The sequence below is a fragment of the Emydura macquarii genome, unplaced genomic scaffold (genome assembly GCF_026122565.2).
Source record: "Emydura macquarii macquarii isolate MOO-44397 ecotype Brisbane River unplaced genomic scaffold, CSIRO-AGI_Emac_v2 contig_629, whole genome shotgun sequence".
NCBI lineage: Eukaryota > Metazoa > Chordata > Testudines > Chelidae > Emydura > Emydura macquarii.
This window is the reverse complement of record NW_027130766.1, coordinates 6,952,373-6,974,361: the sequence shown is the minus strand read 5'-3', so window position 1 is coordinate 6,974,361 and position 21,989 is coordinate 6,952,373. Positions and strand designations below refer to the sequence as shown.

The following is a 21,989-nucleotide window of genomic DNA, read 5'->3' as shown; positions in this document are numbered from 1 at the left end:
TAGGTCGTGGTCCTATGTAGATTTTGGGCTGTGACGCAGCCCAATTTATTCTGTGGGCTGCAGCAGGCTAGAATCCCAGCGGTACAACCATCTTTGCCCCCTACTCGTCCCCAGGCTGTGCCTTCTGTGCTGCATATCTCGGGGTCACAGCACTGAATCTCAATCTGTAGTTTTTAGTGCTTTGTGTTAGAATTACAGTGGAGTCTATCCCTTCTACCTTTCCCAGGAGACACCACCCCTCTTGCTCTACGTTGTGGTGACTCGCCCTATTTAAATCCCCCACCATGCTTGATTTTCCCGCAATCATGACGTCATTCCAAAGTTGCACCAAGCAGGGATCTGATTGGATGCAGTCTGTGGAACGGCTGTTCTTAGCGGAAACGGAGAGGGGAAGAAAAACGGAGGGCCCTTTACCTACCCCCACACCACCCCCAAAGCATTGCGACGCAAACCGTTCCCTCGGGAGGCGGCTGAATAATATGTATAAGGGCGTGGCTGTGCAAATCAGATGGGACCAGAGAGTGGAAAGGCTCTACCGCTTAGGCCTTGAGAGGTCTGCACAGTCTCCCCGGAGGCCGCAAACCCTTGAGGACGATGCAGTCGGGGGGAGCGTTTTAGGGGGAAGCATAATCAACCCCAATTCGGGGTAAACAATCACTGCCATCGGTCCTGTTTGGGTTCCGGGAACAGGAAGGGTGCACTATTTTCTCTCAGGAGTGGGTAAAGCTCCAGGTTCAGGGGAAGTAGTGGCCGGGGGTAGCTGGGCGGTGGGGCTTTGGAAGTAGAGGCAGGCCTTTGATGGGGAAGGGAGAGGACTGGATGCGATCTAAGTCAGGGTAGGCGCAGTCTGTAGCAGCTCCCTAGGGATAGGTGAAGGGGATGCAGGCTCATGGGAGCGGTGTAGTAAGTCGCCCAGAGGCGGTGTAAGCTGGACGAGGAGGATAGATAGCGCTGGGGGTAAAGCCCACGGGTTGCAATCTCCCCTGCGTTAGTGTGTGTGTAAAGGGATGGGGGTGCTACTGGTGCCTGCTGTTGAACGGGGATGGGTGCAGCCTCGGGGTGGGGGATTAGAGGACCCCGGGGAGGGTGGAGTCTCCCCTAGGGTAGGCGAGGCGGGGGGTGCAGTCTCCCCTAGGTAGGTGGGTGGGAATGCAGGGCCCGGGGGGGAGGGTGCAGATTCCCCTAGGGAGGTGGGGGGATGCAGGGCCCGGGGAGTGCATTTCTCCTGGGGTGGGGTGTAGCCCCCCCCCGGGCTGGGTGCGACCCCGCTGCAGTCCCCCCTCCTCTGTGGCAGCGACGCGCGTGCTCCCCACCGGTCTGGCTCGCGCCGGGGCTGGCTCACCCCCTCCTCCCCCCCCCCGTGCCCGGCGCTGGCCAATGAGCGGCGCTGTTGCTGGCAGGTGCGGAGTGTTTTTGTTTTGGGTTGAAGTTGAGGCCGGAGGAGACGCGGCGGCGGGCGGAGGCCGCGGAGCCTGGACACCTCCCGCCCCCTCGTGAGGAGAGATCCGGGGGGAGCCGCCCGGAGCCCCCGGCCCCGCCATGAGGAGGGAGATGAACGGGGTCACCAAGAGCAGGTTTGAGGTGAGGCGCGGCCTGGGGGGACCCGCTGGGGGGACCCCGGGGGGGGGTCCTCGCTGAGGGGAGGGGGCTAGAGCGGGCGGATACGGGCTTCTCAGTCGGCCGCGGACTGGGCTGCGGGCTCTCTGCGGGGGGGTACCCCGGCCTTGTCTCCGGTGGGGTTGGCAATGGCTGCCCGGCACCCAGAGGCGCCCCTGGCCGTGCAGCCATAAGGACTGCAGGGGACGCGGGGCTGTTCCCCCAGCGACAGCCCCACCCCACTCCTGGGAGCACGAGAGCGGAGCCGATGGGGCGGCACAGAGAGCGCGGGGGGCTGTTTCTCTGGCTGACGGTGAGACTGGGGGGCACTGCGTTGGTAGCTGGGGGCAGCGGCCTGCGGGGAAGGGCGGGGGGCTTCTGGGGGTGCAAGGCGGAATCGTGCTTTGGTAAAGGGGGGACACGCTAGGGTCGTGGTGGGGGGGGGGAGGGAGAGAGCTGTGTCTCTGAGGCCCTGCGATTGCGGGGTGGGGGTCGGTCCTGCAATTGTAAGGAGACTATTACCGTGGAACTCCCTTTTCTCCCCATGGTATGTAAATTGGGGGGGGGGGGCGGTTTGCTGTTTGTTTGTTTAATCGTTTAGCTGTAAACTTCCTTTTAGGGACTACGGGGAGGGGAAAGTCGCTGATGTGTTGCTGACTTATTGTGTGTGTATTTCATGCGGAGTTGATGACGGAGCCAGAGATGTGAAAATGCCTTCTAAAACACAGACCAGCTGTAGATAGCATGAGCGATATTTGAGGGGGAGGGGGAAGCTTGGAAAGAGGAAGGAGGTGCAACATTTGCATTGCTTTGTGCTGTTGACATAATATATAAGCAGTTGCAGGCAGAATTTGATTACTAGGGGTGGGGGATGGAGAGGATGGAAGGAGCACAAGGAGCAGAGGGTAAACAATAAGATCTATTCAAAGAATATGGCACGTAATCCATATGATCTGGGATAACACAAAGCACCCCATCTAGTCAGGGTTGTTTCCAGCACTTCATTGTTGTAACAGCTGTCTGTTTCTGAAGGGGGGAGGAGGCGAGGTTGGTGACAGAAATGAGAGCAACAACAAGGTTTACTTCTCATTTTATGGGGATTGTATGCAGGGGAAAAATATCTATCACTTCAATTTTTCAACTGTGTGGCTTGTTGCTTCTATTGCTCTTGAGAACAGCTTGAATGGGGGGAGAAGAGCAACCCATAAAAGGACTGAAACATCAATGGATATGGCTCTCTTTCCTTGCTGAGGGGGAAGGTAAACACCATCAAGCAAAAATCTTAGTTAATGACAACTTGAGGAGTGTCTAATATCAGCAATGAAGAAGAACAGTGTGTTCATCCAGAAACTGACCAGTGGATTGAGACAGGTATAGAAATTGGTTTTTTGTTGTTATTGGAATTTATTTTACACCAGCCGATGCTGGTTTGATGGAGAGATCACAGTGAGCAGTAAGCATCTTTGTTTACAGTGGCTTCAGATGAAATATCATAGTAAAAGTCAGATTTCCTTAACCTGTTTGATTACTTTCTGTACGGAGGCTGATGTATGATTAAGGTCTGCGTGAAGCCTTGCGGTTCATAGCCATTCAGAAAGAAGAGGCCAAATGCAAAAGGGTCTCAGGACTGTGGTTATTGCTTTTACCCTTCTGGTCCATTCTTGTTTGCATAATTCTTCTTTACCACAGAATAGCTTGAAAAGTAAGCACACACTAGTAGCAGCCTTTGTGGGGAATATTTGATACTGCAGGGACATTTCACAATTGTCTGTTCTGCCTTTAGGTGTTCTTATGCATTTTAGATTTCAAGTTAGCTGTCGATAAAGGATGTGCCAAAACAAGATTAATGTGATTCACTGTAAAAGTAATGCTTTATCTGAAAATGTGTACATTAACAAAACTGGAAGAAGGCAGGCAAGAAATGGAAAAGCTAAAAGTAAGCTAAGTGCCAAAGGATTATTTGAGACCTAAATTCATGTATTTCCATGGACAGGTGAGAACTCAGTAAAATGTTTAATAGCAAATAGGATGATGGGAAAGATTCAAAATGTCAAAACTTCTAATTAGTTTCAGAGCTGAAAGGAGTGCCTTGAAACACTATCATGTTTCTTGGGTGTATTTTCACTAATTTTAAATTATTGTTAGTAATTTGAGGACATGGATGCAGTGATGAGGTTTTGTTGGGGGGAGGGTTAGAAATTAGCAGTGCTATCATAAAAGTATTCTTTGTAGCAATGAGTAACTTCACAGCTTTAGGAACGTAAGTTCTATTTGTTGACAAAAAATGTTTTTAACATAATCCTATATATAAGCAGACCTGAAGAAGAGCTCTGTGTAAGCTTGGACCAGCAGAAGTTGGTGCAATAAAAGATGTTACCTCACCTACCTTGTCTCTCTAATATACTGGGATTGACGCGACTATAACAACACTGCGCATATATGTGGGCAGTCATGCAAAACAGTATGTTGACTGGAAGCTGCTGTTTCCTATTTGGTTATGGAATATTGCAAGATCAACAAATATTACTCCTACGTAGCCCAGTTTAGTATCTCAAAATTAGACAAAACTCTGAATTCAGTGGGCTTTAATAGGGCCCTTAATGGGCTGGAGTCCTGTCCTGAAAGGTAGTGTGTTGTAGAACTATGAATAATGTTGAATGTGATGACTTTAAAGAAGAATGTCTTTAAATAAAAAGTGAATTGTTTTGTTCGTCTACTTGGTTATTCAGACTTAATATAAATCTTTCATTAAGCTGTACAAAGTTTCTTGATTTTTTTGTTGAGAGTTTTAAAATCTAATCAAGGCTACATTTGGGAATGGTTTCTTACTTTGGCAATAAAGTACAGTGATAAGATATTGGCTGTATTTCCTAAACATGTATTTCAGATGGATTTTTCATACCAACACATAAGCAGCTATTCATTCCAGTCAGAATGAAACTCTTTATTTTAAATGAAAGAATGAATTCTGTGGCATGACAGCTGAACAAGAGCGTATTCTAAATATGCCCCTCATGGGAGGTGTGGCTGCTACAAAGAAAATAACTTACTGTAGCAAAGCAAACAAAAAAAGGACATTACCCAGACTGATTCCTAATTTGTTTGGCTGTGCTTTTGTGTAGGACGTGTAATAATGCAGCAGAACACTGACCTGTATCTGGTATCCTGCCTCCAGCAATAGCTAATACCTGATTCTAAAAAGGAAAATGCACCTATGTAACAATGTAGTAGGGCAGAGGAGGAGGTGATTCTTTCCTAATGCTTGTGATGGTCAGTTTGTACCCTGCAGCATGAAATTCTGTTAACTTTAAGAAAGGTCCTAGTTCTCACTCCTTTAGTATTTTTTGCCCATTCTGTGTGTGAGGCTTGGAACACCATCCCTAGTATGTGCCCTACGCACCTTGCTCTCCTTTTAAATATCTAAACTTGCTCCTTCCATGAAACCCATGTCAGTAAAAATACTGCCACTAACCCATCACAAAACACTAATGTGCTCTGAGGTAGCGCATTCCTCTGGGTCTCCTGATGTGTTTTGTGGTATATTTATTTAGGCTGCACTACACTGAGAATTTTTATCAATACTTCTACTGTTGGTCGATCAGTGATGCAGCTCCTTTAATGCAAGCAATGATGGAAGCATTATCATAGAGCAGATCTAGACATAATGGTTAAAAACACCTGCATCTGGTCTACACTAGCACATTTACCATTGTTAGTATGAGTTGAGCTGCATTGGTGGTAGACTCCTGAAAATTCTCAACACAAACAGTTTAAGCTGCTCTCAAGCAGTGATTGTGTCTTCCTCTGAGTTTTGTACATCAGTGAGCCACAGAAAATGCTATGGCAATATATTTAGTCTCCAATATATCCTCAGATATAATAGCCAACCTTTCCAGCTTCCTCAAGGAGACTCCAGACCCTCCAATTAGTGGGAGTTGTTTCTGGCCATAAAGTAATTCTTTATGAGGAAGTTCATTGTCCTACCAAGAAAGATTCTAAACAACTTGGATATCTGTGGCAATAAGTGTGTCATATCCATAATAACCCTTCATGCTTTGAGCAGGACAAGTAAATCAACTTAATTCTCTTCTTCGTATCTGTTGCCTAATAGTAGTTCAGATTCAGAATATTATTCTTCCTTCCAAGTATTTTAATGACCCACACGTCTGTAAGGCCTTGTCTGGAGTCAAACCTACTATGAAATGATGCAAATGGAAATCAAAACTAAATATTCTGTTTCAAAATACAGTTGCAAAATATTTCATTCTGTGTTTAGACATTTCTTTAAGCAGAATCACCTGAATTTAACTTACACTCTGTCTCAATTTTTTGAGGTGTCTTTCCTCAGCTTCCTTGCTTAAGATCATTCTGGCCTTCTAGTAGTATTTCCAAATCTGAGCTCCAGTTGGCCTCCTAAAATCTAGAACTAACCTTTCCTGTAAGTGTCTTTGATCAATATTGCATGGCTCTTATTCAGACTTTTTGTCATCTTCAGGCCTGTCTTCTCCCTCCAGATGAGATATAGCTAATGAAAAAAAATAACTGTACTGAATATTTCTATAATCCCAGCTTGGTCTCGGACACTTCAGGGATATCCTTAAATCCTGAGTAATTCAGTCTCCTGAAATGCAGTGAAGCAAACTAAGTCCTTGACAAATTGAACAAGGAATACCAATAAATATTTGGATCTCACTATATGCCCGTCGCTCCTCTACACAGAAAATATAAATTAATGTATAGCCAGTGGTGTACTTACTATTGTGAGTTGTATTGCATAACAGAAAAAGGAAAGAGAAGCTACTGTTAAAATGCCATTAACAGAAAGCTAAACCATAGAACAGAAGTTAGCAGTCATTAGGTGATGTTCCTGAGTCATATAACAGCAATTACTTTTGACAGATCTCTGCTAATAACATAAATATCTTAAATAGTGATCTGAAATGGTGAGTAAAGGCAAAAACATAAATTTAAACTTTCCTGAGCAAGACTTTTCCCTAAAGGTCATGACCTCACTATTCTGCTGTTCTGCCCCATATATTTCTGTTTTTAAGTTTATCCTGAGAATACCAAAATAAACTTTTTGATGTGTATGTACTCTTCCCTCCTCCCCCCAACTTCAACATTTTGAGGACACCGGGACTCAGTTTGTTGGCCGACTTGTATTAAAATCTTTTATTTTTTGGAGGTGGGTGAAATGTCTACCTGAAGCTTCATAGGTTGTTTAACCTATTATTGAGACTTTCCGCATAACTGACATGTGGCTCTGTCACTGTAGAAGTACAGTGACTACACTACATGCTCTACCAAAGGGCTGAGAGGAATTTTACCAGATTCAGAAGCAAAAATCAATTTAATTGAGCTAAAAATACTGTAGCAAGGCTGTGGGAGAACTAGGAAGGATTAAGCAGGAAGACTTAGCATTTGTTGGAGGGAATGGGGCCAGAGACAGTAACATGAATCACCCCGTATTCATCTCGCTTGTGCAGTATTGCCCATATTTTGCAACTTTGGATGCCATATAGACTGCTTGCCAAGAGCCTGAGAACCTTGCCTAACTTTCATGTAAACACAGGATTTTTAGTAAAGTTTGCACACACCCAAAATATGTTTGAATCTTGCTTGAGAGACTCAGAACATAAGAATGGCCAAACTGAGTCAGACCAATGGTCCAGCTAGCTCCCTATCCTGTCTTCCAGCCAGGGCCAATGCCAGGTGCTTCAGAGGGAATGAACAGAACATGTAATCATCAAGTGATCCATCCCTGTCACCCATTCCCAGATTCTGGCAAACAGAGGGTAGGGACACCTCAGAGCATGGTTTTGCATCCCTATTCTCCATGAACTTATCTAGTTTTTTTTTAAACTCTGTTATAGTCTTGGCCTTCACAACATCCTTTGGCAAGGCATTCCACAGGTTGACTACATTGTGTGAAGAAATGCTTCCTTTTGTTTGTTTTAAACCTGCTGCCTATTAATTTCATTTGGTGACCCCTTCGTTCTTGTGTTATGAGAAGGAGCAAATAACACTTCCTTATTTACTTTCTTCACACCAGTTATTTTTTTATAGACCTCTATCACTGAAATTGATTAACTGAAATTGCCTCAGGTTTGAGTTTAACATTGGTTAAAAACCTGCTTTCTATCAGTTTTGTCATCATGTTGCTGTTATAATGGGATGGTGGCCCCATGCAACACTTCATATTGTATTGTATATTCATACTGTTGTAGTGTGATAGACTATTGCTTATCCTTCCAGATACAGAGTATAACGGCTTTACAGGTGGTTGGGAGCTGAGAATTATATCAAGAAAAAAAAAAGTACCTTGATTGACCTCAGCCCTCTGGCCCCAGAGTCCATGCTCAGATATCTCAAACACCTTTTGCAGCCAAAGTGAGACTTCCTTTTGCTACTAAAGAAAGGTACTTGCAGACTGCTGATAAATGCAGACACTAGCAAATTACCTTTCTGGGGACAAATATGGGCAGTTGAGCAGTAGAGTATAGGAGCATGTGCATCATTTCTCAGAATTGTTGTGCATTGGAACACGGATATGTTCCTTTAAAAAAAAAAAAAAAAAAGGCGCATGTTGATATTGATGATACTCCAGAATAGATTTTTCTGCCCTGGAAAGGGTTAGTGCTTTTTATTTTAAATTTTTTTGGTGGTGGGCGGGAAGGAGGGGGAGGAATGGGGGAAGAGGACCCGTATGCTTGAAATTAAGGCCTTTAAATGGATAAAGGTAAAGTGAAGCAAGGGGCATGTACTGCAAGTGTCGTGTTACATGATCATTGACCAAACATCTTTTTAGATTTGGCACTGAGATATCCCTGTTGGTTGTTGGTTGCATATTACTTCTCATGGTTAGGCCCTCCACAAGTATGTAAATTGTCATTTTTCTTGCTTATTACTGAAACAGGTATCTCTTTTATGCTAGGCTCATTTTGTTTCAGACTATGCATATTCACTTGAGGTTTAGGACAGATCAGGTAATTTGTTTTCCTTTCTCTGCTGGATTACTTTACTACTTAATTTGTTCCAACTAATTTAAGCCCATTATGAGAGTGATCTTGATGTGTATGTTTTTGCCATATTAATGTGGTATGGTGCACTTAACTGTGTAATTATATACTGGGTCATAACTCTGCATGTGGCTGGATCACTTGTATGTGTTTTATCTTAGCCTGTTGATCTTTCAGTTGGAAGTGCACTTTCAAATAGCTGATTCTCTTAAGTTTGGTAGACTTGCCCTGTTCCCTCCCTAGCACCCCATGTAAACCATGTTTATTATGGGGACCGCATAGCATGGCTTCTTTTACTTCCTAGCAAATGCACCGGTAATAGCAACATCAGCATATCTCTGGTAATGGGATTTGTGAGAACTTGTGATCCCTCTACTGGTGTAAAACACTAGGCCTTACAGAAACAGATTGCCTGTGGTTTTGTCTTTCTCAAAGGCGTTAATTGTTTGACTTGTATGTATAATGTAGTACTTACAACTTGGAGACCTACCAAAGTCAAATAACTTTGTGACAGGTGAAATTTTGAGCTGAAAATTCTGGACCATTTCTCTTAGATATGTTTTAATATCTGTCTATACAATATTTGATGGAAAACCACTGGAATTTTCTCGTAATTGTTTTAAAAAACACATGATGAAAGGAATACATATGGTAGCTCAAACTCTATGGTAGCCATGTCTCTGTGAAGTCAGGAAGTCTGATTGTGAGTGAGTGATACACAGCTTCATTTAAAATTAAGTAGACCTAATAGGTCACTGATTGTCTGGATAACTAGTGACCACTGGTGGTTTTTTAAAACTAAAAAAGAGTTAGGTAAGCATCTCTAAAATGGCTTTAATGAAGGGGTATGCAAGTTATTTCCTGTATTAAATGGTCTCCTCACCATCTACTTAAAAATATGCTAACTGACTTTGACCTCTATGGGGTTTGGATATGTCAGTTATCTTTGATGTTCATGGAGAACTGTACTGAGTATTTTCATTTACTACCAGATAACAACTTCTGGTAAAGACAAGTTGATTGGCTATAAGCTCCTGCCTTCCTGATTTCTGCCACTAAGCTGCTTTGGATTCCAGCCCATGTTCTGCCAGGACTGTCCAATGGAAATCATTCAGATGTGCATCTCCCCAGCTTGAGTCAACTGCAAAAAGTCTGGATCACAAAAGATGCTCAAAATACTCAACCTCACTATTTTGTCTTAATCTAGATCTTAAAATGGCTGCATTGAGCTTGCTTGCTAGAATGTTTTGCTTGTGGAAGGTGGGCTAGGAACCAAACAGTGCATTGGAGGGGAAGATTTAAATTATCAACAAACATGTAAAAGGCATCGTTTTGGTATTTTATCAACTTTTTCTAATAAATAGTGCAATTTCAACTGGAACTGCTTCAGCTGTGGTGTTGGCACAATATATTTATTTAAATTTAATCAAAAGTGTCTTTCTCATACTCCAGATGCCATCCAATTCCTCCCTCCCTTCTTTCCACCCCCAGTCAAGTGCATATCACAGTTTGGATTAGCAGCTCCCTAATACAGTGACATGATCTTGTACTCTTGCATGTTAACTGTCTTGCTATCTTTTCTCCCCGCCCGGGATATATATATATATATATATATATATATATATATATATATATATAAGTTGAGGCAAGATGTACAGTAAGCCATCTAATTTTTTTTGAAATAGGGTTATTTCCCTTTCGGGGACTGGATTTTCTATTGGTATGCTGAGGAGTCAAATGCTTTTAGCCCTGTTGTTTATTCTTAGGGCTAGTCTACACTAGAAGCGCTACAGTGGCGCAGCTATACCAATGCAGCTGCACTGCTGTAGCACATCTGGTGAAGACGCTCTCTGCTGACAGGAGAGAGCTCTTCCATCGGCATAATAAAACTACCTCCCTAAGAGGCGGTATCTATGTCAGCGGGAGAAGCTCTTCCACCAACATAGTGCTGTCCACACCAGTGCTTAGGTCAGTGTAACTTTTGTCGCTCAGGGATGTGAATAAATCACCCCCCTGAGCGACATAAGTTATACCCACATAACCTGTAGTGAGACAAGCCCTTACAAAGTTGACTAAATGCAACTTACTCAGTAATTACTGATTATAGGCTGGCTATGCAGGAGTGGATGAGACATCTTTCTCTGAGACTTTTAATCATCAGTAATCTTGGAAGGGAACTCAGTCTTTCCTAGTAGACTGTCAGATCACTTTTCCTCATCAGCCTGTCACTTGCATGTTGAATAAATTGCATATTGATCTATTTCTAGGAATAATAAGCCTATGAGAAGCCTCAAGGGCCAGGGTCTGTTTCATACCACTTAGTCACAACTTCGGGTTTGATATTTTATGGCCTCCTTCTGTGTCTAGGCCAGACTGCTGTCTGGGGGTATGTCTACACTGCAACTGGAAGGTGCGATCCTCATTGTGAGTAGACATGTGCGCAAGCTAGTGTGCTTAAAAATAGCAGCACGGATGGTGTGGCATGGGCAGCAGCTTGGGCTAGCCACCTGAGTCCAAGCCCAGGTGCCTAGCCTGGGCTGCTGCCCATGCCACAGTGTCCACACTGCTAAAAACAGCATGCTAGCTGAAGCAGAGCTACACAAATCTGTCTACTCATGCTGCAAATCACATCACCCAGCTGCATTGTAGACGTATCCTGCATCTAAAGAGGCTGTGAACATGGGCAGTGTGGAATGAGGTAGTTGTCTATGTAATCAATAGTAGATTCCTCTTCCCTGGTCCTACTGACACACATGCTTAGAGAGGATGCCAGAGCAGTGAGACTGCTAATGACAGAGCTCATCAGAGCAGCTGCTTTATTTAGTAGACCATTATTTCCCTAAGAGATTTAATACAGATTAAACTGGGTGGATAAAAGAAGTCCCTGGGTAACTGGAAAACTTACAAGGCAAGCTCACCTGGTCTGAACGGCTTGTATTATTTATAAATTAGCATTCACAACAACGTAATGCTCAGAGTCCCAAAGAGCCTTACATTTAAATATCACTTATAATTGTGTGACTTCCCTTACCAGAATTACTTTTTCAGCACCTCAAATAGGACAGCACAGTTGGGCTCATGTGCTCGTTAGATATAAGTACCAGTTATAGTGTGTGCTGTAAAGAAAGAACTTCTGAACAAAGATATTACTAAATTGGATGCTGTATATGTCATTCAATTAAGAACAATATTGAGTTTATTTTAGAGGAAACTTGTGGTATATTCCCTAACCAAAGCCAGACATGAGGCATAGGTATGTTTTGAGAGTGTTAGCAGAAAGTCATAAATGGTATTTTCTTCCCAGCAAAATATTGTCATTAGGCATTCTAAACTATTCCTCCTCTTTTGAACTTGGTTGTATTCTATGAGCTATATTTCATTCACTGAGATGCAACCTGTACCGGAATTGTTCATTATTCCATAGGGGCCCTAAAACTTAAAGATCATGTTCTTGAATTCGTTGCTCCCATTTAATGCTAAATTTTGGATGTGAGACAGCTATTGAAAAGCTGAGGAGCTACCTGTAGGATCTCTCTGATTAGTGTTTAGAATTGAAAATTGTGTTCCTTGACTGTTTACACAGAAATATCTATAAAATGAAAGTGAAAAAATCATAACATTCCTTTTTTTTATAGCCTTGAAAAAACATCATTTACATTTGACCTACCAGAACATAGTTCTTGTAAATAGTCTGTTTATCTGTATTGTAATCTGCTTGTTACCCTATAATGTTCAAACAGACTAGAGTATTTGAGGTAGGGATGTGAATTGGACAACTACAAATACTAAACTTAACTACAGTTTCAATACTTCCAGATTTTAGTTCACATTCAAGACTAACAACTTGCAAGATTTTTTTTTTAAACCTCACATACAAAAGTGTCCCAAAAAAATCCATGGACAAATTTTTTTTCTAGCCGGTCACACGACTTTAAAAGAACACTTGTGTCCTATTAACTGCATTATCAGAAAATGAATTTGTAAAGTACAATATTTTAAAACTCTATTGAACCAAGAATTTATACGAATATTTCATAATCATCTATTTTAATTTCTATCTTATAATAAATCACACTGTCTTACTATAAAACATGTCTAGACATGTAAAATATAATTGGGAAACTAATGCCAAATATAGACAACTCTACACATTTACAGAAATACCTAAAGTTGTCTCATTGTATCAGGCCACCTGTTTGGATGCTGTTATTACTCTCCCATTCCCTCGTTCTCCCACAGCCATGTTAAATCCTGAAAACTAAAATCTCCTTTCTTGTTCTGTCTGACTCCCTTTTTCTCTATAGACATCAGCCCACACTTGGCTGAATACTCGAGTATTTGCAATAGGAATTGCATTGCCTTTCTGTCTAGTTTCTGTGGGGCTGTTTTAGTTTCTCTCACACACATGCACACACACTGGAGCTATTGTCAGAGGACTGGGATTTGGCAGGCATCCACCGTATTGTCTCTCAGTTGGATGAACATTAAGATGAATAACCACAGGTCTCAATGTGACAACATAGGCTAGAGGAGGAACTTGTGTCTGTCAGGTGTTAGCTTGGAAAGCTCCAGATAAACTGCATCCTTTTCTCTGTGGGGCTTTGAATTTCATGCTTTAAAAGAACAGCGTTCAGGTTCAAGGTCCACATGTAGGCTAACACTTTGTGTTAGATGTTGGGTTTGGCACTATTCCTCAATCTTAAAGGCCCGTGTGATTTGATTTAAAAACAAAACAAAAAAGCCCTCACGGATGCTAAAGCCAGATGCCATCTCAGCTGGGAACCAGTTACTATCAGTAGCGCAGTAAACACTCCTGACCTTGCTAATACACACACCCGTCTTATACTTCTGACTAGTTGGTGTTTCAGCCCCATGAAGAGTTGACATTGTAACTTGTATTTAATGCCTATTTTATTTGAGGTAAAATATGGGGGAGGTTTGTCTCCTCAGGAATCCAGCCACTTTTCCTAGTGGCTACTGCAGTATCTTGTCCTCCACTTCCTCGGCTCCTGCACCAACTTATTTTGCCACTTCCCCAGTGGCGAGTGAGGGGGGAGGGACCCAGGCCTACCCACTACTCTGGGTCCTGGCCCAGGACCCTGTGGATTGCAGCCTTCTGCTGTGCCTCAAATTCCTCTCCCTACTGCTCTCTCCCTGGGCCACTTCCCCCAGTCCAAGCATGTTCTTTGCCTGTCCCCAGGGCCTACTACTACCTACTCTCAGCAGTCAGCCAGGAGCTCCTCTGGCTCCCCCACTTCCTGCCAGCAGTAGCTCTGTCTCAGGTGCTGCCAGCCTCTCAGCCTACAAGAGAGAGAACTTTCCCTCCTTGAGTTCCAGGCAGTGACTGCTCTGCTCTGCAGCTCCTTTTATATGGGCCTGCTGGGCCCTGATTGGCTGTTCTTCCCACCCTCTCTCCTATTGGCTGCTTTCTGTGCAGCTTCCCTAGGCTGTTTTTAATCCTTTCAGTGCCAGTTTGGGCCAGAGGACCCATCACAGGTATACAGAGTCCATTCAGTTAGATTTCTGTTTGGTTTGGATCATTGTGGTAGTTTTGTAGTATATTTAAATGGATACTTAATGACAGAAGTCTCTGTACAGGCATCAGTCTAATAACAATGCAAAATTCTTCTGTTTGGGCTTTTTTCTCATTAGCTATGCAAGTGTACAAGGAAAACTTTGCTTAAATTAAAGAGGCATCCAGCAAGTTATGGCCAGTGACTGAGCCTGAAAGATCCTTTCCTTACAGCTGTCAGCTATGGCGTTAGTCTAACAAGGTTCTTACCAAAATGCATTGACTGTATTTGTATGCACAAACTCTTCAGAATACTGGAAATAAAAGATAATTCTAACCATGAGCCAAATAGGCTTAGGATTTTTCCTTGTATTGGGCAGTAAATGTAGCTTGTAGCCCAATTCATATCTTAATACGTTGTAAAGAGTTGATTTTAGGATAAAAATCCTACAGCTTTATAATTTCTTCAGGGTTGGAAAGCCACACTGCCTAATGCATAGTTGCTATTAAATGAATCCTGTGTGTTCTCCCTTTTCCTTCCTGTCTCTTATAAGTGGGGAGGTATTTCCATGTAGAAGTACTGCTGAACTGCATAGGCACAATAGCTTGAGAAATATTTCCAGAGCAATGAAATGCCTGCGTGTGAAATGTAAAACTTCTAACTGACATGTGCCCTGGAAAATTCCACAGGTTCTGCCAATTTTCCAGCTTTGGCACATGAGCTGGAATATATTTATGGGAAACGCAAGCCATCCTAACCTACTAACGACCAACTCCTTTAGATATTGTGACGTTGGTATGTTGTCCACATCTTGGCCATAGTTACAAAGGAATCGTTTCAAAATATAAGCAGACATTGCCCTGAAAGCCCAGTGAAAGAACAGCATTATTAAAACAGGGCAGTCTGACTCTTGTCTTTCTTTCCCTCTTTCTGGTTATTTTACTTGGCGCATGTATCTTGTCAAAATACCACTGATTTTTCTCTAGCCAGGTAGCAGGTTATGACAGCCAGTACAGATGTGTGCTACTCTCCATTTTGAATTCCACTCCATTTTTGTGGTGTGGTGTGTGACCTCTTGTCTTAAGGAGATATTTTTGCATCTTAGTTTATGGCATTAAAGCACTGACTGCAGTAAAGCTGTGCTGCTTGGGTTATATTCACCTAAGTGTGGAAGACCTCTGCACAGCCCGCCGTTGAAGCACTGCTTTAGCCACCCAGTGAGGAGGAGTGAGAGTTGAGCACATTAGGAGGGTTATATACTGCTTCTGAAAGAGGCTATTTTGGTGTTGGTAGACAGAGTGGAGAGGTGACTGGAAAGTGCGGGGGCGGGAACTGTTTCAACCAATAAACTGGAAAATAGCGGCTTTGTTACTGTGCCTTGGCTTGCCTTAGTGATGGAGGTGTGTGTGTAAATGCCATGTTCCCCCTCTACTCCGTTGTTCTCGTGCAGTTCCCTGCACAATCATCCTGGCTTTACACAAGGGGTGGATTTCATGCTTTGTGGGGGCAGAGGTTTGGGATAGGTTTTACATTTTATATGGGCAGCAAAATTAACACAAAATAAATGCATTTGTTTTCTTATAGTTTCTGGCAAGAAAACCCATTCAGCAGAAAAACATCTGGTGTTGGAGGGATGTTAAGAAAAGCAAAACCAAGGTCATTAAAAATTACTTCTAGAAATAAAGTCAAAAGATTTGAAGTCCTGGTTAACGTCTAACATTTCAGATGTCAGATGTATTCTTGGTGCAGACTTGCTCATGAGCCCCCATTCCACAATAAAAACTAGTCTCCTTTTCAATAGTTGTGCATGTAAGCACAATCCTTACTTGGAAAGTAGACTGATAAACATGGAAGACTGCAGATTTACACTCTACATCAAAAGGTTTCTATCTTTACTGTTTTTCTTCCTTCACAATTGCACATGGAGAGAATAGGCAAGGACCTTTTATTCTGAGGAATTTGTATCCATTTTTCTATTTGGTTTATCATTGATATATTGCCAAATAACTAAGGGTTAGTTCTTGCCAGGCTTGTTCCCCGCCCCAATGCATACTCTCTTAGTGTATAGGGAGGAAATAATGTTCTGTAAATAAGTCTTGTCTGTATAGTCTTATTTTACAGTGCATTTCTAGAACTTAAAGCGCATGTAGAAATCAGATTTCCAGTTGGTCACATTAACAATTCTTCAATGCAGCCCCACCCCCATATCACTTGAGTACCATGCTTTCAGACAGGGCTTGTGGAAATAGGTGAGACTTGCACTGTACACTGAATGTCACCAAACCTGGACTCTTTCAGACCAGAGTGAGGGCCCTTCACTGAGAATGTCCTGCCTCTAATGCCCTCACCTTTAAATCTACAGACTGTTGCCCCAAGCAACCTGCAACTTCCTCAGTACTGCAGAAGGTGAAAGACAGTTTCTGTAGTAGTCAGAAATCAAACAATGGGAAGAGCTTTGTGGGTTTAGGTCAGCACCTTGAATTGCAGCCCCAACGGACTGAAGCAAGTGCTCAGGTATAATATGCTGCCTGTGGTAAAACTCAAAGCAGGCAGCTGCATGCTACAGTAACTGGTTTCCAAGTAGCCTTAAGTGTAGCCTCAGCTAGTGACTGGAGGTAATTAATGTAAATCATGGGTCACTGTGGTGAAGTCAGAATCCAAAAGAAACAGTTGTAACTTAATAGCCAAGTTCAGATGGGTTTGAGGGGTGGGGGTGAAGAAGCTGTTAATTTGTCTACTTCTAGGTGTCATCTCTGTTTCAGGACTTTGTGTCTTGGATAACCTCTTCCAGGATGAACCTTTCTCACAGCTATCCTACTGTTATCTGGCTTCTCTCTGCCCCCAATAGGGTGTGGAGATGCTGTTTCAAATGTATAATCCTGGCGCAATCCTGGGGAAAGAAGTCAGGTGCACCTGTGCACCTCTGAGATTTTCGAAAAAATCATCTCTCTGCTGCTTTTCCATAATAGGCCCTGTACCTCTGTATTACTCTGCCAATAAGACTTAATCCAGAATCTCATTTCCTGACTGAGCAAGTGGGTTTTGTGGTAAGCAACTCACGGCTTCCAGAATGTTGACAATGCTGCTTTGATACTATGATCATAGTCAGCCCCAAGTTCTGCACAACAAACTCTTGGTTCACACTGTGGTTACCTGCAAGGCATCAGTTAATATTAATGGTAGGAAAATAGAAATTGGGCTTGAAAATCACTTAAGTGCTGTTGAAAATTTTAACCTTAATCTGCAAAGGGCAGTTCTGATATCTGCTTGGGATGATGGTACATGTGTTACCTTTTATATCTGAAGAGAAGCTCATATTCTATGGACTTTTATTTACAGACTGCCTTCTTCGTTGCCTCTGTCTATACATGTTACCTACCTAACAGCCTACATATATACAGCATGGTGGTTTACCTTGTTAAAGTATGATATGTGTAAGGACAGTTTGGAGTTTTTCTGGTCTACTATAGTACTTTTTATATTCAGATGCTTTTGTTACTTTGCTTTTTGTATTTCAGGAAAATAGATGTAGTCTGTTTAAGACATGGGAGGTTTCTATTGTCCTTTTTTAACTCTTAATCTGATCCTCTGTCAACTGAAGAGTGTTTTACATGGTGGTGTGTTAATGCAGGGTTTATTTGCTTTGCATCTGTACAGGGAGAGTGGTTTAGTGAAGCCCACTTAGTCAGCTAATAAGAATCAACCTTCACAATGTAACTTCACTGCTCATCAGTCTTACTAGGTTTTGCATTTGAGGGATATAACTTATACATACATAGCAGTTCTTGCATATTTTTGGGGAGAAAGGTTAGAAACCTTGTTAATGAATGAAACTAGTTATTTTTAGACTTGTTTGTTTGCCTTGTTGATATAACACACTTTCACTGTCAGTTGGAAATGTGCTTCAGCATTACTGTATGATAGGTATGGGAAACTTGAATGCTTGACACAAAAACACAGGGCAACAAGGTTGTACATATCAGTGGTCTGGATATTTATAGATAGATCAGTTCTCTAATTGCCCCTCCCCCAGGTTTAAGTGCATTTTTCAATGCAAGGAAGTACTAAGCCTTTAAATACATGCAGATCATCCATGGGAACACAGAAGATTCTGCACTCCTGCCTTCCTTATAAAACTCCTTGGTAACTAGAAAACTGAGGTGTGGGTAGTCTGTTTTTGATACAGCTGGCGAGGTGGTTTTAAAATTGGTTAGCTGGTCAGAGAGCCAGTTCATCTTTGTAAATTAATGGACTGTTATATTGATGAATAATTTTTAGGGGAGTGGTGGGGGACAAATTCTTGCTTAAACTGCCATTGGAGAGGAATGTAGTATTCTTGCTGAGTCCTCTCTGCCTATTGCAGAGCATTGTGTATCACACTTCCCTTTGGGCCATGCTTTGTGGTCACCGTCTTGTGGGGGAACAAGCACTGCTAGTGATTGTCTTCAAAGCTCATAAATCCTATTCCTTTATCCTTTCAGTGCAATTGTACAGCCACTGATGGTACCCTTTTAGTTTAGGCTCCTGGATTGCGATCGGTATCTCCTCTTCATCTCCTCATCTCCTTGCTCTTTTCTTCATTTTTTGTCAAGGAAACAGGAGCCAGCACACACCCTTCCTGAGTCACCATTGCCTGTACATTGTGGCTCCCTGAGTGCCCCACTGTTGCCTTTCTTTCCAATTCTTCTTGTCCTTTGCCCCCTGGCACTAGTGGCACAAGGGTGTTTGGTGTAATATTCCATTTTTCTCTTTGCTTGGAAATGCCTGAGCTTTGATGCATCTTCGCAGCACTGTGACATGGATTGAAAGTACCTGTTAGCATTATATGTGATCAGATCTTCCTTCATACAATAGGTTTTAACCTGCAACACCCTACAAACCTCCCTTTTCCCAGTACAGTTGATAATTAATCCCTCTTTATCAACCCATGAAGCATTTCTGGCTCAATGGAGCAAAACTACGTCAGGCATAAAATGCCAGCCTCAAACTGGTGCCTAATCCAAGAATTTAAGCACAAAGTTCGAGAATTTATTGGCTCTGTCGATGCAGTTGAAATTGTCTTGTTAACCAGCAGTTTTGCTCCCAGAAGTAATGGATTATAATGAAAACACAGGGTGGCTAAATGGTTTAAATTGTTTGTTTTTGTTTGCAGATGTTCTCAAACAATGACGAAGCTGTGATCAACAAAAAACTTCCGAAAGAGCTGCTGCTTCGGTAAGCCATCTTCCAATTTGTGAACTTGGAGAATTTCTGTGTATCTGTTTACAAGCAATAGCTAATTTAGCTGGTTCATTCATAAATTATGAGCTTGGATTGCTTCAATTATAAAGCCATAAACAAACACTAAGCTGATCAAAGGCCTGCATTAGCAACAGTTTATGCTAAATATTTTGTTGTTGCTTTTTATGGCTTTCTGAAATGTTAAATGAATTTGCTGGTCACTTGTTTTCATAGATGGAAAAAGTTATAGGTCTAAAAGGCCTCTAATGAAAATGAGTGCTAGGTATAGGCTAATATCAATACATCTAAAATAGGACACTCTGCCTGTATTCATTTTGTTAATGTGAAATGTTTCACCTGAAAAAACCCCACACAACCCCCTTCTCCCAAAGACTTAAAATATGAGAAACTATTGGATAATGGCCCAGGTCCCACTGGAGTTCATTTAGTTGCAGCTGCTGTAAATAGGAGCTGAGTGTATGTGTGGGCCACATGCACCAATGCCGGACACCTTTTTCCCTCAGTAGTACCCATGGGAGTTGACTCTAGCGCCCCCTCCAGCGGCGCACACATGCTCCTGCATATAGGCACCATCGGCTCCCCCTCCCTCTGTCCCTTCTTGCCGCTGGTGATGGTGCTGGAACATCTCTTGCCTTTGCAAGTTCCCTCGCTAAACCTAGTGGTTTTTTCATTGTTTTAATTGTTAGTCAATAGTTAATACTTTAGTTGTTAGAATCCCAGGGTCGGGGCATTCCCCGTTCCCCAGGGTTTAAACCTTGTGCTTCGTGTAAGAAGTCTATGTCGAGGAGCAACCCGCTTAGTTGTCTAAAGTGTCTGGAAGAAGCGCACATCAATGACAGATGCAAAACCTATAAAAAGGTTTCGCCCTCAGACTAAGAAAGAAAGAGAGATCCATCATAAGGCCATTCTGATGGAGTGTGCACTTAGACCGGAGCCAGAGCCCGGTAGATCTGACTTGGCACTGAGCACGATGGTATCAGCGCACAGCGCTCCATCGGCACCCTCTGCCTCATTTCAGCACTGATCGCCATCTCTGGTACCAAAGAAGAGTTAGAAGAAGACTCGCATGGAGCGGGGACGCTCCCCTGTGGAAAAATCAAAAGGGGACCAGGTGAGACCCGTGTTGGGCCGCCAATCCTCCCTACTTCAGAGGGGTCCCTTGCCTCTATGAGCATTGACCCCAGCACCGGGCGCTCCACCGACTCCGAGTAGCGGCTCTCACCGCCTGGTGGTGCCATTGACCCCGGAGGCTTTCCAGGCTATGAAAGACCTCCTGGCATTGCCTGTGCCACCGACACTGAGGGATAGTATGCCTCTCCGAGATTCGGCACTGGCACCAACAGGCAACGTATCAAGGGACAGATCTGCCTGACAGTTCCCTTCTTCGAGGCACTGTTCACTGGTGCGCAGGCAGTCCCCAGAGTTGAGACCATCCTCTCCGGGTCAGCACAGCATTTGACCAGGCTCCTGCCATCAATCTCTTGAGGGCCGGCACCAGGTGAAACACCATCATGGACCCTCAGAGTGATGCAGGTTGCTGAGCTCATGGCATGTCTCCCCAGCCCTGCAGCCCCGCTCGCCTAGTCCATACAGAAAGCCAAAGGACAAGATCAGGTCCTGGTGTGCCTACCGCTCGAGATCCCCACACCACTCTCCAGTGCCGGAGCAGCATGCCTCGCACAGCACTGTGCAGTATTCGGACTTGGCGCCACCATGGCCATCAGGTAGCTGCACATCCTTGGACAGCAGATCGCGTCACCAATGCCCAGCTTCCCTACGGCACCGCCAATGGGAGCATGGTCACAAGGTCAGTGACCTGGACTGTGGCCCTACTGGTGGGGGTTTCACTCGGAGATTCCACAGCCCGGTTCATGGAGAGGAACTTCAGACCCACAGTCCTCTATCCCGCAAGGTTCAGCGCCACATTTGGACTTGGAGTCCAACAGTGAGGGCTCACGCGCCTCGATCCCAGGGGAATTTACCCCTCCCAGAGTGGAGACACCTCCCCCACCTCAGCTACTGGCCTCCTCATCATTGTTGCCGTTTGAGGCAGTTGTGGGCCCTTCATCAGTGGTATCATTGGACGATTTAAGGGCTCACCCGGACTTGCACAAAAGGATCGCCTCTAAACTGGGCCTTGAGATAGAGGAGTTGAACAAGCCAGTGGACAAGCTCTTTGGGATACGGGCCTTGGCAGCTCCCAGCAGAGCGGCCCTGCCGTTCCACGAAGGTGTGGTTAAGCTAGCTAAAGCATTGTGGCAAATCCTGGCCTCCCTCCCCCCCACGTCAAAAAGGGCAGAGAAAAAGTACTATGTTCTGGTGAAGGGGTTAGAATACCTCTGTACCCACCCCACACCGGGTTCCCTGGTGGTCACTGCCACTAACGAGAGGGACAGGCAGGGGAAGGTGAGCTCAACCCCTAAGAACAAAGAGGCAAAAAGACTGGACGTCTTTGGTTGAAAAATTTATTCCATGGCTAGCTTACAGCTACAGGTGGCAAATCAACAGGCACTGCTAGGAAGATATCACTTCAATATCTGGCAGTCGCTAGATAAATTTGCAGACTCTTTGTCTCTCTCCTCCAAATAGGAATTCGAGGTCGTCGTAGAAGAGAGGTCAA

At 43.6% G+C, this 21,989-nt stretch overlaps 1 protein-coding gene across 3 annotated transcripts in view; it reads left to right on the top strand.

Moving 5' to 3' along the window:
• The first annotated feature begins 679 nt into the window (after positions 1-679).
• The window catches only part of FBXL20 (F-box and leucine rich repeat protein 20), a 66,885-nt gene continuing 45,575 nt past the window's right edge, over positions 680-21,989 (top strand). The window contains exons 1-4 of one of the 3 annotated variants that reach the window (XM_067541210.1): positions 680-836; positions 1,430-1,581; positions 15,713-15,784; positions 19,281-19,342. In XM_067541210.1, coding sequence (XP_067397311.1) covers positions 1,540-1,581; positions 15,713-15,784; positions 19,281-19,342 — 176 coding nt within the window. In that variant the 5' untranslated portion in view covers positions 680-836; positions 1,430-1,539. Of the gene's footprint in view, positions 837-866; positions 958-1,429; positions 1,582-15,712; positions 15,785-19,280; positions 19,343-21,989 lie in introns of those variants that run through there. The other 2 variants (XM_067541211.1, XM_067541212.1) reach the window with 2 other exon arrangements.